Raw genomic sequence first — 18,920 nt, forward strand, 5'->3', positions numbered from 1 at the left:
CACTGATTTTCACAGACTGTCACTTACTTTTGGTGGATAGCCACTTCTTGGCATAATCATAGTTATGACATATTATTTACTTTTTTTTTATAATGAATTTAGTGGTGCTCCATAGGATATTCCAATATCAGGAATTTGTCCATAATCAAATCCTGATCAATACATTTCTGGAACATTGAGCTGGATTTATTTTGATAGCTCTTCTTTTTCATGATGCTGTTTAGGTATATACTCAAGTCAACCCTGGCTTTATTTATATTAAGGTCACATGACACTTAAGTTTGCACAACATAATTTCAGTAACCAGAAAGTGCATCCTTTGAAGATAATGTGGAGGATTGCACATTGCAGCAGACTGTTAACTCAACTATTGAATGATGGTTGGATGAAATGTTTAGAAAAAAGAATGGATAAAGATGAGTGCAGGTTATACATAATATCATGTGTGTGATGGGTGAGTTGGCCTGAGGTGCCATATGAAGTTTGATGGATGTGTGGTGAAGTGTTATTGAGCAAAACTCTATTCATTTGAATGGGGCCTAAAATGAATGGACGTGTATGGAGGGATAAAGGGATGCATGAAAACAAAGGAAAATATGAGTGCAACTTTCAGCTGAGGGGGGTGGATATGTGGGGGGACTTAGCCTGAGGTATCACGTGAAGTTTCATGTCACTCGGTGAAAAAAATGGACGGAGACGAAAAGTTTTTCTCCCAAAACTCTGTTCATTAGAGTGGGGCAAAAATGAATAGAAGTGAATGGGGGAAAGAGATCAGTGAAAAGAAAGGAAAAAAATGACTGCAGGTCATAACCGATTGAATGTATGTGTCACGAGAGTTGGCCTGAGGTATCAGATGAACTTTGGTGTGTCTCTGATGAAGCATGTCCAAGCAGGACGATTTGATTTTTGAGCCCCATTCATTTTCTATGAAAAAAAATGACAGAAGAATGACAAGAACGAGAGAATGGGTGCATTGATCCAAAAGCTGTATACAAGCACACCATTCCCGATTACACCACATGGTTTAAAGTTGGTTTGGGGTCTCTATCTCGAAAACTGTGGGAGGAAATATGGTCCAAAAATGTGGTGAAATAATAATAATAATAATAATAATAATAATAATAATAATAATAATAATAATAATGAGAAGAATAAAATTATGTAATATCAATAGTGTTGCACATTGCACAATTACTAATTATGGGACATCTGATGGGACCATACTAACTGAGGAGTTTTACATAAATAGAAGGTCCATACTTATCATTACTTTTCAAGAGTACAGGTTAAAGGGTCTGAATATTTATGGAAACCACTGTATATGCTATAATGATGGTAGTGAGTGCAATGGGGTGATAGTACTGGGATGGTGGGGGTGGTAGTCTTGGGCCAGTAATATTGTTTGTGTGTCTTATTCAGGACTTCATCAACATGACTTCATCAGTGGATATGGAATATCCAGTGTACTGTGAGAGGTGTTATTCATGCAGTGAGTCAATAAGATCTGATTTATTGAGAAATTGGCTTTCTATTTGTGCTGTGTAGTTGTGTTTAGCAGCCACAATTCCTGCCTTTAGATCTTAAGGTGATGATTCACGGGGCAACTTTTTAGGCAATGTTGCCAGTCAATGTTGCTGGCAATGCAAACTAGGTGAGACACAGGGCAACTAATTAGGGCAACAGACAATTGGCAACAACCAATCAGATGAGAGCAAATTGATTGCCAGGGAGACACACACCACAAAGATGGACACTGAAACATTTGCAGTGGTCATGTTTATCTTGGTTTCAGCCTTTATTTCGCTCAAGTAAGTATTACTTCTGGAACAAAACTGAATAGATAATCTGGTCAAAAGATAATTAGCCATTATTTTAACCCTTAGATGCATGGACGACCAGACCTACACTCTTCCATGAGTGGGGTCAAAAATGACCCCAATTGGAATTAGGGCATTTTTGAGTGGAAACTGATTTTATGTTGTTCAGAGTTGATTGTTAATGCCATATTTTGATATTTGACATGTTCATTCACCACTTTGTATGTTTGTTTGTGTTTGTCTTGTGTGAATTTGTTTGTTGTTTGTTTATTTTTGTATGTCTGTACATGTACAGTTGAATTTTTTTTTGTGTGTGTGCTCATCCATATAGCGGTATCTCAGAGGATAACATATTCTCCAGTGGAGAGAATGATGAGAGAAACAGTAATGACACAATGACAACAGTATGATGTTGTATGATGTTCTCATGCACTTTATTTACATGCTTACTTATCCCCTTAACACCCAAATATAGAAAAAAAAGTGTAAAAAAAATTTTTTCATCCTAATATATGTTGTTCTAGGAAGGCTCTGATGCAAAAATTGTTTCTTTTTTAATTTTGACATTTTAGCAACTTTTGGGGGAAATGTTGTAAAATTACAACGTTGGCTCTCAAGGGTAGGTAGCAGAATTTCACTGGCATCATTCACACACTGTAAATGATCTGGGTGTGTTTGTCTTCACTTTCCTGCTGATAAAGGGTCACAGAAGTGATTGTATCTTCACAACAAACAACAACAATAATAGTCAGACATGTTATATTGTTTTATGACAAGTAATTTATTCAAAAAAAGTAATTTCCACTCTTTAAAAACACTGGATGAATGCTGTATGTACAAATCTGAAAACAAACTTAAGATGCATTTTTACATCTCCCTTCTTTACCTATGGTAGTCCAAAAAGCAGTTTCTTTGTTCTGAAAAACAAAGGTGGACATCACACTTCATACAAACAGTGTTAGTGTAGCCTTTAGCACACTGTCTGCACCTTCCCCTGTCAGCTTTGATGGGGAAATGCCCAGTCATGTCTTTGCAGACATCACTTGGTGGGTGTGCATTTCTCCTCTTAGAGGGCCTAGCAGCTGGAGAACTCATAGGGCTTGAGGATGGCCGCCCTCGCTTTGGCACTGGGACAGATGTGCCAGTCAGGATAAGGGAGGATGCCAACTGGGCCTGAAACCGTCTCCTGATCAGGATCTCTTTCTTTGGAATAGCCCAGGCCTTGCAGTCCCATTCCCAGCAAGCAAGCCCGTGCAGGCCCCCTTTGGGCCCACCATGGGCCATATTAGGGGCCCCCTGCGGGCTGCCCGCACAGGGCCCATGAGGCTTTGCTCATTGGCAAAGTACTGGCCCCTCAGTATGGGCCCCATACGGGCAGCCCACACCTAGCCCTAAATAAGCCCACACAGGTCCTGAATGGGCTGCCGTCACTCTGCCCTAAGCATAGCCCTCTCCTGGCCCGCAGAAAACACACATTGATATTTTTATATATATTAATATTTATGATATTTCATTCTACAATGTGTGCACACAAAAACTTAAAAAATGTATAGATTATTTAAAGAATTCTATAATTGACTTGATAAATACTTTGTCCTTCCTAGACCCATACAATATCAATATCAAAATGTGTGTGTGTTTGAATAGTAATTTCTATAGTGTTTATTATTTATTGTGTTTCTGACAATACATAATAATGTTTAAAAAATGTGAAATAGTCAAAATTTCAGAGTCCAAGTTTTAATAAATAATTTCACATAAATAAATGAATAAATAAATAAATAAATTTGAACAAATACATACAGTTCATCAAATGCTTTTGCACACCTCTGTAAATTGACAGGTGCGTATATAGGTTAACATCCCAGTGAGGTTGTCATTCAAAAGTAAAGAATATCTTCCACCACTAACAACACACACACACACGCGCGCGCACACACACACACACACACATTAAACGTCCTGTGCTGCAACTCGAATGTACCGCTGCCTACGGCCACCCGCCCTATCTCGGGCATTCCGGAACCACACCTTCACCTCGTCCTCAATCTGTGCTGCTGGTGGGGAGTCCATTGAGCCTCTCCTAACAGCATCTGTATAGATGGGCAAAATGTTTTCAAGATAAGAGGAATGTTTGGTTATTTGCAAAATCAGCACTTTTGATATATTTGATTTGAAGTTCATTTCAAAGGTCCAGCGTGTAATTTTAGCAGTTTGTTTAGTTTAAAACTGGAAGAGTGAGTGCAATATGGACCAGGGTGCTAGATAAACAGAGAACAAGCACAGTAGGAATTACTTAAAATGCACATTGTACAGGACAGATTCTAAAAAGTTGGGACAATTGGAATTTTTGTGAATAAAACAAAACACTTTTTAAACATTCAATCTACACATAAGATGGAGGAAAAAATATTGTTTCGTGGGAAATATGTATTCATTTATTTGATACATGCAACAGATTTTTAAAAATGTGACGGCAAATTATTTTGTTGTTATTCACAAAATAAAATTTCACTTTGGAATCCAATTTGTAGATGAAGAGAATCCAGTGTCTTAAGTGCCAGTCAAAGAGTGATGATCAGCCAATTTTATCGTAGGAGATTAAAAAAAACTTACCTACAACTACCCTCTTTAATTTTAGGTCCCGGAATGCCCTTTTGTCATTGCACCCATTCCAATTGATGGTCATGGCCAATGAATGGCCGAAAACGGTGGCCAGGACCCTCCTGGTTGTGGCCTGGACAGTGGCACCACCAATTGTCCCCAGATAAGCAGTCTAAAGGAAAGAAAAGTAAAGATTAGCTCATCTGCTCCCACAATAATGGACATTATAAGCCATTTTCATAGATTTAATGTGGACATAAAAAAACAAGCTGATACAACACAAACTACTGAATCAAAAGTCCCACTTGTGCACATTTTTCAAAAGCATCATAACACATCATAAAACATCAGTTAAGGTAACTCCATATATCATCACTTATAACTTCTTGATCATAGAGAGGAATTCGCCTCAGACCTTTACTATAATACCTTTTCAAAGAACTTAAAGGGGCTGCAACTTAGAAACCAATATACATACCAATTCTTTTTGGTAGGGGCTGTCCTCCAGTTTTTCCTCCAGTCCATTGAGGTCCTGGAAGTTCTGGAGAGGTAGCTCCAAGTTGTCTGGCAGCTTTGCGTGTTTGTTGCTGCCTGATCTGGCCAACATTGTCACCGTCCGCTCCAATGCAGACAGCCTATCCTTAATCTCCTCCAGCGTAGAGACCAAATATCTCTCAAGGCCTGAAAGGAAAAAGACACTGAACTGAGTGGCTTTTGTGCTTGAGAGAAGCTTACAGTCAGGATAGTGCTATCATGCTAACATGTTTTCTAAAGATTTTTCAAAAGGTATCATGATTTATGTCTTTTGCTTTGTATCCAAATGCGAATAGACGAATGAACACCAATTTTCAATGAGCTATGATAAATAATACAGAATGTCTCATCTCATCTCATCTCATTATCTCTAGCCGCTTTATCCTTCTACAGGGTCGCAGGCAAGCTGGAGCCTATCCCAGCTGACTACGGGCGAAAGGCGGGGTACACCCTGGACAAGTCGCCAGGTCATCACAGGGCTGACACATAGACACAGACAACCATTCACACTCACATTCACACCTACGGTCAATTTAGAGTCACCAGTTAACCTAACCTGCATGTCTTTGGACTGTGGGGGAAACCGGAGCACCCGGAGGAAACCCACGCGGACACGGGGAGAACATGCAAACTCCACACAGAAAGGCCCTTGCCGGCCCCGGGGCTCGAACCCAGGACCTTCTTGCTGTGAGGCGACAGCGCTAACCACTACACCACCGTGCCGCCCTAATACAGAATGTAAGGGGAAAAATATAAAATGTGTACAAACGGATGAATATGCAATAAAAAAGACCCTCCAGTTTTCTCCAAACTCCTAACTGATCTTGAATCCATCAAACCATTTCTATTTTTAGAACTGTCTACATCCAAAATAACTTCAGTCACTGCTTCACTGTCCATCAGAGCTCAATTCTCAATCCAAGTTAAGTCTGATATAGACAGCTATAGGGACATTTAAGTGGCTTGATGGATGCAATAGCAGTAAAAGTTTTGGACTCAATACCAGTTGAACACTTAAGGTATATCTGCATAACCTACCTGAGGATAATGATGGCTGCCTTGCAGGTGGGTAAATAGGGAGGGGTGGACTAAGTTGGTCGTCCACTTGTTCAGATGGATTTCCTGCAAAGATGAGAAAAAAACTGTTACACGTGTGTCAAACAAAATTGTTTTTGACGTGGTTGCAGTCAGTCACACTAAACAAGATGATACATATCTTTTGAGTGTGTGTGTGTGTGTGTGTGTGTGTATTGGGGCGTGGGGTATGGGAAAAAGTTGTAAATAATGCCTACTTGAGGATGATGATGGCTGCCTCAAAGGGGGGTGAATTGGGAGGGGTTGAGGTGGGCTCAACAGCTGGGTGTCCATGTGATGGGCTTGGCCTGAGTGTGAACTTGCTGCAAAGATGAGAAAAAAAAGTTTCTGTTACACTATGCCTCAGAGAATTGTCTTTTGATGCGACTACAGTCATTCACACAGATATTAAAGAAGACATTTCTTTGTGTGTGCATGAGGGAGATTTATAGGCCTAGAGTTTATGGGGAAAATGTGTAAATGTGCATAACCTACATGAGGACAATGATGGCTGCCTCACTGGTGAAGGTGGTGGGGGTGGGCTCATAAGAGTCAGGTTCATCGCTGCTGGTGGAACTGGTGGCAATGGTCTACTTGGTCCAGGCTCAGGCAGGGTGATGTAACGTTTCGTTGGTCTGCACAAAGAAACAGGATAACTTTAGTTGTTTGTTTTCTCATTCATAATTTACCTACCCAGCTCCTTGTTGTGAATAACATGGCATAGGCGTCGTGCTCCAACTCCCCAGCCGTTGTAAATCAAGCGTAAACCCACGGCCTCTCGTGGCTTATTGCTTAAATTAATGAGGGGAATGTTTGCTCTCCAAATCTTAAATTGGTTGGTTGCTTTTTCACGGTGCTCCTCTGAACAAAGCCTAACCAAATCTAATTCATAACTTTTCAATAAAGAAAGTGTGTTCAGACTTTAATGGTCCTGACAGAATTATTATCATCTACTTCAATAATTGGCACAATTTAACCCAATGTCTTCTACAGTGGCACAACTCAAACTTACTGTCTTGAACGCTGGCATTTCTCCAACTCCTCAGGCTCACTGGCGACAGCTAAATGTGTTTCTGCCATTTTGGCCTTTTTTCTCGCCTTTTCATAGTCATCTGTAAAGGCAAAAGTTTGTCAGACCCAAATTTATATACCATATCAATTCATCAGGCATCACTGCTTCTGACATTCCTGTTGTAACCCTGTGGAAAAATGGATAAACTGTTTTTTAAGTGAGAATAAACTTTTCACCAACCATTAAGGGGAAAAAGAAATTACAAACTGTTCAGATTAATGTTTGCATTCAGCATTATTTTCAATTCTTGAAAAAAGGAGAGTCCTACCTGCAGTGCCCAAAACTGTGATGGTGTGGGTGGTCCACGCTGGTCCAGGGACTGCATGTGTTAATAGAGCCATTTTAAATTTATTTGGATCTGCATAAGGTGGCCAGAAGGTCATCGAATTGTCACCATTAGTCCAGCTGTTGCTTACAATCCCAACAGAGTTGTCAAGGAACTCCACAACAAAATACATGATTGGCCTGAAAGTAAAAAAATAATAATAATCAAAAAAAGATAAAAAAAACTGTCAGGTGGGGGTGGGGGGGTGGCTAATTACTGTGGAGGAGAGGAATGGCTGCCCACTCTGATGTCATTGGTATCAAAACATACTTTTGGGTGACATCTGACAAGCGATACATTTGATCTGTATTTTCTAGATTACTGGCTTTATAAAAGCCAATGTCCTTTGAGTCCATGGGGCTGAAGAACAGTGACTCTAGTTTCAAAAACCTCCTAAAAATGATGTACGTTTTTTGTGTTCTCTCATCGCAGAGTATGTTCTGTACAAGTCCCAGATTGCCTTGAGCCATGACACAGTTGTCACCAACAGTTGTGGCAACACTGAAAAGTTCAAAAACCGCCTTTCTGTATTGGGTGCAGTGAGGCAAGGTGGCAATTGTTGGTCCACATGTATGTTTGATTTTCAGTATTGTCTTTGAGTTTTTGAGTTTTCTGGGTTTCATAAAGGCTCTTTCCAATGTGATGTGCCGGTGTAGTTGTTGTAAGACAAATTGGGGTTTCCTGCAAACTTTTTTTAATTTCCTCATGTAGTTTTCAAATGGAAAGGCTGATACTCCATCCAATGCTCCATATCTCCTCACATCATCAGCTAGATGGCATAAATTATGCACATTGTACACCAATTCATTTGCTCCGTATAATTGTTCAAATTCATTCAAAAAATGAGACATTAGAGCGTCAGCAAAGTCACAATAGTATTTGCAGAGAGCAGGGGAGAGCATGAGGTACATGGCAATGGAGAGATTTAGGAAATTGGTGTATTGGGAAGATGGAAGGATGCCTTGCAAAACAATTGGGCCTGTATAAAGAAGGAACTGGCGGTATTCAGTTGCTTTCCATCTGTCAATTTCTGACAAACTTCTTGGCTTTCTTTGAAATTCAATTGGGATGTGTTGTCTTAGCTGTACCAGTCTTGCAGAGATCGCCATCACTGCCTGAGAACCCAGCCTACACGACAAATCTCCTTTCATCCAAAAACGCATCAGTTTTCGAGTGACGCCTAGACAAACAAGATGCATGTAATCCAGGATGAACATTGTTATCATGCCTAGATTAATTCGAGTAAGGAGGGAGTCGCCCTTGTGGTGGTCCTCATCCACTTTTCTCAAAAACTGGTCATCTGTGTGAGGCACAGCTGTCTTCTCAGGGAAAGTCATATGGTTGTGGACATAGACTCCCTCTTGAGTGCAACGCTCACATCCAAAATACCCATTGTGCCCTTTGATGTTTTTTAGAAATGACCTCGCGGGAGCGTCACAGACGAAACAGTCAATTCTTAAAAAGAAGGTCTTTCCAGCCATGTGAAACCCCTTCTCAAGCTGTGCTACCTCCTCCACAAAATCATGCAAATATTCCTCTAAATCTAGAGGCTTTGTCTTGCCACAAAACATTCCAATGACAAAGGGATCCTTATCAAATGGCACTTTGCCCAAGATTGGCCACAACTGCAAAGCTGAGCTCTTATATAATGGCAAACCATCCACATTAACTTGTAAATTAATCATCTCACTAACATTGTGGAGAGCATCTGTTGCGATTGTCTGGAGGTATTTGAGAATGCCAATGTGTAAATACTCCCCTCCTTTTATGTTCTTTACATTGGCTGCTATTTTAGCTGTTTTTAGCAGGGTTCGAGCTTGCTTTGGCAGGCTTGGATGGAACTCCTGTAGCACACTAAGAAGATCAGAAAAGGTGTTCTGTGGCACATTGTTCCTCAGAGCCCAGTCACAAAGAACATTTGTCAATTTTGAACATTCATCTTCACTATCTTCATCAGTTTCACAAACATCCTCTGAGTCACTGTCTTCATAGTCACCATCTGAGGTCATGCCATCAACTCTCTTATCGTTACAGTCATCAAATGAACTTGTGCAGTCCATGAAAACATCGTCTTCCTCCTCAGCACTGTCATTCGGGGCCTGACTGATGTCACGGTCAACAGCATCCAAAATATCTCCTCCATTGTCAGAATGTGACTCAAAAGACTGAAGGATTCTTAATGTGCGTCTGCGTTTAGTCCAATAACTCCTGGATGCCATGTTCCTGTAAGCAGATCAAATTTGGGCTATAGGACTATCATCATAGGCAGCACCATTCCAATCCCATTCCTTCAGACATACACTGTAATATGACAACATTTATGTTTAATGCACTTTTCATAATTTCAATTGAGATTCACATCGTGTTTAAAACAGCCTATTTCTGTCTGTGTGCTAGCTTGGCCTACTAGTATACAATATACTTATATATAGGTTATACACTGGGGTGAACATTGGTAAAGTGGGACCACTGGTAAAGTGGGACAGCTGAGGTTTTTTCATGAATATCTCCTTTGTGGTTCGGCCTTAGCAATTTAAAACCATTGTTGAATAATCCCTGGAATGTAAGGGGTTAAATATTCGGTCAACATGCATATCTGTTTTGTATGGAGAATGCTGGTGACCGAAAATGTTTTTTCACTGTTGGTGGCACTTTTTGCACTGCTTGCTTGAGTGCGCAAGTTCCACTTCTTGCTACTGGGGATCAGGGAAATGTGCGATTGGTTAGATCAGGTATGACGCATCATCATCTGGCGCGGGGTTGAAGTGTACAGTCAGTGCTTAGTGCGTCGTGCATCTCATTCTTGGGCAGGATTATGTTGGCGACAGTCAGACACGAGCCTGTGCTCAGGCAGCGCACAAAGCAGCTTCTGAACCATTGAAACGGTAAGTTCTGTTGATTATCCTTCAATTAGCCTACATGTAACCTCAGCACTGTTAATATATTACTGTGGTAAATTTTAATTGGGGATTTTTCGTCAAAATTCAGGCGGACCATCAACCAGAGGCGAACTAAGCATAACGGCATCCTATTCAGCCAAACGGTAAAGTATGCTTATTATTTAGTTGTGTAAGCAATAACACGTAGACGGAATTTGGAAACAATCCACTAATGTAATATTGTTGTATTGTGTAATTTCTACGATGGTCGGTGGTTTAATGTCGAATCAACACCACGTGGCTGAGTAACTAGCCAGCAGAGTTATCACATGGCAACAAGCCAGTAGCCAGCTACAGGCCTAGCCTCGGGCTGTCGCTAATGCCTTATCAATTGTAATGTGTTATACAGGTTGATGGATGATGGACAATGACAGGTTTCAGATCGGTAAGTTCATTTTCTTAAGCTTAAGTAGAATATTTAAGACGTCGATAACAACGTAGCATGGACCGACATGTCCCCGGGGTGGCTCCGATAGCCATTTACCCCTTTGATAACCGTTGGCTTCATCTGTGTTCTGTTGTGTAGGGCTACCACTTATTTAGGGTTTTAAATTCAAATGGTTTTTCATTTTAAGGGAGCCAGGCAGGGTGACTACTTAACAAGCAGATTTGTTGAACTCACAGCCGTCAATATTCTCAGTAGGTTACTACGGCTTGGATCGAATGTAACTACGGGTGAAAGGTGGGGTGCGCGCGTGCCCTCTTTGCTGGACATTAGCTAGTCAGGCTAGCATACAGTAACAGAGTTGGCTAACCGCCAACGAATGCGTTGATACAATGGTGGCTATCGCTGTGGACATCTTAAATGTTTATAGAGACAATATCGGATCGCTGTGAATAAATATAGTTGGCAATTATTGAAATCCAAGCTGAACACAATAGTTTTATCCTCCGTCTAAACGTAGGTTTTCAAAACCTTCACTTTGACAACGTCAACTCATTCTTTATAATGAGATAAAAAAATAGTTTAATTTTTTACTCACCTCAGAGACGAATCGATGGAAAGCTACACCTAACTATTCGCCTTATATTACACTAAAACTACGATTACTACTATTATTACAACAACTGAATCACTAGAACTACTATTATTTACAACTGTACAACTATCTAAAACTAAACACTGTGACAAAACTACACTATGAAATACAAAAAAACTAACCTATTTACTAAATCTAAGAACTAAATGATTACTAGTGATTAAAACTAATTCTAAATATATAGGGGAGAGCGGGGTAAGATGAGCCACTTTTTACATTTTTCATCATAACTACATGTTAAAGCCATTTTTGCTTCCAGTCTACACACCATACCAAATTTCAAAGTGTACTGTTACTATATGAGCAAAAAATAATTGATAAGCTCTTATGGTTAGAGTGATATTACCTCTTGAAAAAAAAATGTCAAGTGGCTCAACTTACCCCATGCATGGGGTAAGATGAGCCACTGTGTGGGGTAAATTGAGCCAACACAAAACATGTTAGGTTAACAAAGTAAACAACTTTTATTATTAGAAATGCAATCAATGAATCAAGTCAAGTCAATCAAGTGGGGGATAGGGCCGTTGCATAGAGAAGGGGAGATGAAGAGAGAGGTGATAGAACGAGATGGGATAGGGAGGGATAGATAGATGGATAGAGAGAGAGATATGCGTAGATCATGCGCATCATGCACACCTGTAATAACAGAGGGCATTATTTTATTTATTAAAAACCTTTTAAACATATTATTTATATTAACATGTTATTTATTTGTTTGTTTATTTGTTGTTGTTGTTGTCATATATGACCAGTAAATGTGAAAACTTAAGTGTCATCCATATTGGGTAAGCTCAGTCACCAATGGGGTAAGTTGATTGGCTCAACTTGCCCCACATCTAATGGCTCATCTTACCCCGTGGCCACCATTTTGTAGAAAAATGCTAATAAAGGGGATTAGGCTAATCAAAATAATTTTTATTAGCATTCATATCATAGCTTAGAAAGCCACTAACTTAACCCTAATGTGTCTAAATATTATTCTACTTTTGTCTTCTCTAAATCATCTTCACTGTGGACAAACATGGAATTGACTTAGAAAGCACAAAAAACACATTTTTATAAATATCTCCCTCACCTAGTTTGACATGTGGTGCTCCTCTCCACAAGTGTAAGTAAATGGTCCCGCCCCCCTTTGAATGTGGTCACATGGTCACATTTGTTTACTGTTTCTTAGAAACAGGGGGTGGCTCATCTTACCCTCTGGCTCATCTTACCTCGCTCTCCCCTACAGTGAAATTATGAAATGTATCAAAACCGCTAACTAACGCACTAACAAATCGACCGTCTCCGTCTCGACTCTGGATACCCAACAGTTAAACTATCACCTGGTTACGAGTCTTAAACTGTACAGGTGAGCACGAGCCCTTTTTCTGTTATTTACGTCATGACGGGGCAGTGAAAGTGCTTTCAGACGTCCTTTACTGTGTTAAAATGTCTGGTGGACAGAGCATGTACAACGTACGTTTGGTACCATTGTAGAGCTTACATAGGGCATTCAATGGTATATTAAATTATGTGAAAATAGTTGATCTACAAGTGCATTTAAACGCACCACGGAAAGAGAGGGAGAGAAAGAGAGGGGAGAGATGGGAGGCACAGGGGCAGGAAGGAGGAGCAAACAAGGGGGAGAGAGAGACACATGTGGTGTGCTGTGTATGTGGCCTTATGTTACTTACCTGACAGAGCTATTCATATGATCTAGGTTATATTCATGTTGTCCATTCTATATGTTAATGTTGGCGTTTAAGATCAAAGTCAGAGATGCAAAATATGTGTACATAGCATTACATTAACATTACATTACATGGCATTTGGCAGATGCTTTTTAAACCCAAAGCGACTTACAATCAAGGACATAAGCAATGGCATACAATGCAGTAAGGATACAGAGCTCATCTACAAGTGCATTTTAACGAACCACGGGAAGGGAGGGAGAGAAAGGGGGGGGGGATGAGGGAGTGAGGGAGAGAGAAATTTACAATTCAGTGAATTTATATCACTTATAATTAGTTGTCTGTTTTCTATCATGAACATGTTCCATCGGTTGCTCCAGTTATGTATGGGAAAGATCTATAAGGCACCCAAAGCAGAATTATTGCTAAATTTTGATGTGAAAATCACAGTTAATGTAAACAGTCATTACCCATAAATAGGTTATCAATTTATGGAATGGAATGGTTACATTATGTGGAAGCATTCAACGTTCATAAGGTCTCTTCTCCTCTCAACCCCTGGGGGTCCTGGGTGTGTTAGGCTGCATAGATGTATTTAAATAATTAAATAATTGTCTTGAGTTTTAAAGTTCATGGAGTACAAAATTAATTTTATATAATATGTATTTTATCCTTCTGCATTTAGAATGTTGCCTGGACTACTGATGACCATTCCATGGCCTTCTGGCCATCTTATGCAGATCCCAATCAAAATGGCATTACTGATGCATGAAGTCCTTGGACCATCGTGGACCACCCACACCATTGTAATTTTGGGCACTGCAGGTAGGACTTTACTTCTTTTTTTCAAGAATTGAAAATAATGCTGAATGCAAACATTAATCCGAACAGTTTGTAATTTCTTTTTCCCCTTAACTCATTCAGTGCCAGCCATTTTCAAATTTGGTCACGTCCCAGTGCCAGGGTTTTTTGAGCATTTCAGTGTTTTTCCAAGACCCACAGAAAATTCAGTTCTATGTTCATGTCAACAACAAACATACCAAACTAAACTTCAGACTTTCCTTATCACCAGAAAAAAAAAAAACGTTTGTTTGTACCTCTTTCCATTCTTTAGTAATTGCCTGGAGAACATGGGTGGGTTTAACTAAACGCTGATTTCTGACCAAAATGCTGAGAAAATCGGCCTTTTGTAACAAGCAACATTTCAAGCAGAAACTGTCTTTGATTATAGGCCTAATTGTTTTAGGTAGCTCGATGGCTCACCCTTATTAGCGCGTTATCTTGTCATGCTGTCTGACACATATGCTGTTTGTGTTTTCCTTATATAGACAGTGCGTCTTCTTCGCCTTTTCTCTGATCACATGCCACTCGCACTAAAACAAATGCCGCCTTGATTGTTGCTGCGTAATATAAACTTTCTGATCAAGTGGCGGAGGGAGAAGCTATGTATTCCATGGGGGGCAGGAGGGATAGTAAAAAAAACTAACGTCGCGGAACGAAATTTACACTATGTTCTGCTGATCCAGTGTGAGCTGATTGTCAACATACACGCTGACTTGTTTTTTGTATCGGGCTAGCAGTGTGTTAACTATCTGTGAGCAACCCAGCAGCAAGCCAGGTCCAGTCTCTAGGCTGTTTACGTCAATCAGACATCTTTCAGACAAGGTTAGATGATCACATATTCACACTCATACTGCTACTGCGGCCCACAGAATGGGTTCCCTTGTGATTACAACTTGGATTTTTTTGACACAAGCTAGATCAGATGATTACCCCACCTCCCCTATAAAAAAACGCAATTGACTCGATAACGCGTCATTGGCACGGGGCGTTACCATTCGTAATGACGCATTTTTGAGTCATTGGCATCAAAGGAGTTAATGGCTGGTGAAAAGTTAATTCTCACTTTAAAAACAGGTTCGTGTCCGACTGTCGCCAACGTAATCCTCTTTTAAGAGAAATTCAGTGAATCGCCCATCACCACCTGGCTTGCTCTACCTTTCTGGTTTATGTAGTTATAATGACTCTTACTTCATATCTGATTTCACGTGTGTTCATTCAATTTGCACTCTCCTCCTCTCTCTCAGGACGTACCTAAGGCGTGGGACTAGTAGAACATAAACGGCACCAACTACGTCAGCACATCCCCCAGTATTGTGGCTCCTGCTGGGCAAACGGCAGCAGCAGTGCCATGGTAGGTAACACGCACAGCCATGTGATTTAACCTGGAGGCTGACTAATCTACTTCCTGTTTCAAGGCCACACTTGTGCAGTCTTTGTTCACTTGCTTGTTTCTGTAGGAGGCTGAATCAGCTCTTCTGTAAATCCTGTTACCTGCAGGAAGAGCTCTTATTGTGTGTGTGTGGTGTGAGGAGCATGTGTGTTTAATCAAAGTACACAGGCTTAAAACTGCATTGTTTCCTCTTAAAATAGGATTAAGAAAGTTAGAAATGATTATCTTTAATGATGTAATGACAACGAAAAAGAATGGTTGAAACTTACACTTACCCTCCCTTGTGTGCCTTTTTATCCAACGTTGTCCAAGAAAGGAAATGATGGAAAAGCAATCCCCTCTTTGTGCTTCGTTTCACAGGTGCTGGTCTTCGCTGGATTTGCCACGCTTTGTTTTTTACTCACCTAAGACAGTAATTGCTCCATATCTGATGTCATTGGTATCAAAACATATTTTTGGCGACATCTGACAAGTGATACATTTGATCTGTATTTTCTAGATGACTGGCTTTATAAAATCCAATGTCCTTTGAGTCCATGGGGCTGAAGAACAGTGACTAGTTTCAAAAACCTCCTAAAAAGTTATGTACGTTTTTTTTGTGTTCCCTCATCGCAAGTGAGGCAAGGTGGCAATTGTTGGTCCACATGTATGTTTGATTTTCAATATTGTCTTTGAGTTTTCTGGGTTTCATGAAGGCTCTTTCCAATGTGATGTGCCGGTTGTTGTAAAACCAATTGGGGTTTCCTGCAAACTTTTTTAATTTCGTGTAGTTTTCAAATGGAAAGGCTGATACTCCATTCAATGTTCCATATCTCCTGACATCATAAGCTAGATGGCATAAATTATGCACATTATACACCAATTCATTTGCTCCATATAATTGTTCAAATTCATTCAAAAAATGGGACTGAGATTGGTAATAAAGAGATTGAGGAAATTGGTGCATTGGGAAGATGGAACGATGCCTTACAAAACAATTGGGCACAGAAGGAACTCAATTTCTGACAAACGTCTTGGCTTTGAAATTCAATTAGGATGTGTTATCTTAGCTGCACCAGTCTTGCAGACATAGCCATCACTGCCTGAGAAACCAGCTTACAAAACAGATCTCCTTTCATCCAAAAACGCATCAGTTTTCGAGTGACGCCTAGACAAACGAGATGCATGTAATCCAGGATGAACATTGTTATCATGCCTAGATTAATTCGAGTAAGGGGGGAGTCGCCCTTGTGGTGGTCCTCATCCACTTTTCTCAAAAACTGGTCATCTGTGCGGGGCACAGCTGTCTTAGGGAAAGTCATATGGTTGTGTATCAAATGGCACTTTGCCGAAGATTGGCTACAACTGCAAAGCTGAGCTCTTATACAAGGGCAAAGCATCCACATTAACTTGTAAACCAATCAACTCGCTAACATTGTGGAGGGCATCTGTTGGTATTGTCTGGAGGTGTTTAGGAATGCAAATGTGTAAATATTCCGCTCCATAGGCTGCTATTTTAGCTGTTTTTAGCAGGGTTCGAGCTTGCTTTGGCAGGCTTGGATGGAACTCCTGTAGCACACTAAGAAGATCAGAGGTGTTCTGTGGCGCATCGTTCCTCAGATCCCAGTCACAAAGAACATTTGTCAATTTTGAACATTCATCTTCACTATCTTCATCAGTTTCACAAACATCCTCTGAGTCACTGTTTTCATAGTCACCATCTGAGGTCATACCATCAACCCTCTTATTGTTAGTAATCAAATGTTTTCTCAAAAGTCAGTTGTTTTTTTTTTTTTTTTAAGGATCCCTCAGGCCAGCAGAAAGACATACTCATCTTCCCCTTCAACACACAATTTCACATTTAATAATAAAAACCCATGCACAACTATTTTTGTATTGTGTTGTACCTTCAAGAGGTTATTTGAAATTATTTTAAGTAGAAAAACTGAAATAGTGGGTAGCATCAAAGCAAGGTTTACAGGTATGGAAATTTCAGACACTTTAAGGCAGTCTGAAAAGGCTTATTCACTCACCTGAAAATGTAAGTTTAATGACAATGCTTTTTATATTCTGGAAGATGACCATTAGTGTGGTGAAGTCATGTGATTTAATTTCACTCCATTCAAATCTTCATCTAAAATGGATTTTATTGGTACTGTCTAAACACATGTCATTTTGGTTCATTATTATGAGTTTGAAAATGTTTGAACCATTTGATGACGTAGCTCAGAGATAAAAGCCTACTTGCACACTACTAAACACGGCAATAATTTACCAAGGTGATATATTGATAGCCACCAAAAGGGTTAACCTGCAGCCCATTCACGTCCACAAATGATGCCTATTACGCTACCAGTAAGGTGAAACAAATTGCAATTAGTATGACTTAGTTTGGTGACATTTTTTCTATAGATATCAGTCTGTTCTATGGAAAGAAATAAATGGGAGGCATTCACGGGTTCTGGTTGCAAGAAAGGAGCGAAGACACCGTTAAAGGGTGAGAATATGTTATACATCGGCATCAATGGTTATAGGGATTAGGACTACATTTCTTCAGCTAGGACTACTTGAAGAAACCGCGTAGCCTAGTGTGCAATGTCCTATAGTGCTGAAATTCTTGCTGTGGCATTATCAGTTGAAGCAAATGTAAGTATTTTATTTCAGAAAGCCATCACTGGTTTTACTTGGAAATTGATTTAATGAGGCTTACTGAATTGTCTGGGCGCCTTTGTGTTGCATAGCGGCCATAATCAGGCTGTTTGTGAATACCGCTCTAATCGTTGTCTGAAGGTTGTTGATGTCAGGAGGGGTGTATACCAAACCACACAGCAACAGTGAACAGTCGACATAGTTAAACTTGCAAAACAATCGATGTAGCTGCTATGCTATGTAAAATCATAAGTCAGTCTGTATTCTGCTTCTTGTCTGTGATGGAATGTGTCAAAATGTAAACAATGGCGTCACAAACGATTCGCCTGTGGGCTGCCCACAGAAAGCCCGCATCGGCCCAATTAAGAAACGACATATGGGCCCAAATGGGCTAGCCCGCATTGGGCCAGTAGTGGTATTCCTGGGGCAATCGGGTAATTGCGGGCAGCCCACAGCTAGCCCGTGGCTGGGGTTCTGACGTGGGCAAGCCCTCGCTGGCCCTGTGTGGGCTAGGTTAGGGCTGGCCCTAGCCCACACTGCCCGAGGAAAGCCCACACGGGCCCCGTACGGGCTTGTTTGCTGGGTTTGTACAGGAGCCAAGCGTTGATCACAGCTAGAATAATTGTGTGCCAGAAGATGTAGATGTACCAACGATGGGACTTGAGAGGAAACTTGTACTTGGCCGCAAATGAGTCCAGCAAATCCACTCCCCCCATGTTTTTGTTGTAGGTCGCCACGATGTTAGGCCTCTGAACTTCCACAAATGTTTTGGCAGTTTTGTCCCAACGTTTAACCTTTTCCACTTGTTCTGGGCCAGTAAAGGATGACACAAGTGTCACCTGATGGGTGTCGTACCATGTCACAGCACAAATGTTGTGGTTCTCCTCCACTCTGACATCAAATGTCCCTCTTCCCTTTTTCTTCAAGGTTTTCTCATCATTGAGGTTGCAGTTTGGAAGCCGTACTTTACTGTTAGCACAG

At 40.5% G+C, this 18,920-nt stretch overlaps 1 protein-coding gene and 1 long non-coding RNA gene across 3 annotated transcripts; one reads left to right on the forward strand and one right to left on the reverse strand.

Annotated features, from left to right (window-relative positions):
- Nucleotides 1-3,768: 3,768 nt before the first annotated feature.
- On the reverse strand, nt 3,769-6,690 carry LOC132891129 (uncharacterized). Its single transcript, XM_060928592.1, has 6 exons — nt 6,525-6,690; nt 6,248-6,352; nt 5,994-6,077; nt 4,900-5,102; nt 4,434-4,593; nt 3,769-3,910 (listed from the first exon to the last, which is right to left on the reverse strand). The coding sequence occupies exons 1-6, from the start codon at nt 6,589-6,591 to the stop codon at nt 3,771-3,773; spliced, it is 759 nt and encodes a 252-aa protein (XP_060784575.1). The 5' UTR covers nt 6,592-6,690; the 3' UTR covers nt 3,769-3,770.
- A 3,579-nt stretch (nt 6,691-10,269) lies between these two features.
- Nucleotides 10,270-15,912, forward strand: LOC132891130 (uncharacterized). Of its 2 annotated transcripts, XR_009655280.1 has the most exons (6): nt 10,270-10,311; nt 10,415-10,469; nt 10,715-10,750; nt 13,764-13,903; nt 15,166-15,272; nt 15,672-15,912. It is a non-coding gene; the product is annotated as an uncharacterized LOC132891130 (long non-coding RNA). The 2 variants fall into 2 exon arrangements; XR_009655279.1 differs by having other exon boundaries at nt 10,285-10,469.
- Nucleotides 15,913-18,920: the final 3,008 nt, after the last annotated feature.

This window comes from Neoarius graeffei, chromosome 9, assembly GCF_027579695.1.
Source record: "Neoarius graeffei isolate fNeoGra1 chromosome 9, fNeoGra1.pri, whole genome shotgun sequence".
Classification (NCBI taxonomy): Eukaryota; Metazoa; Chordata; class Actinopteri; order Siluriformes; family Ariidae; genus Neoarius; species Neoarius graeffei.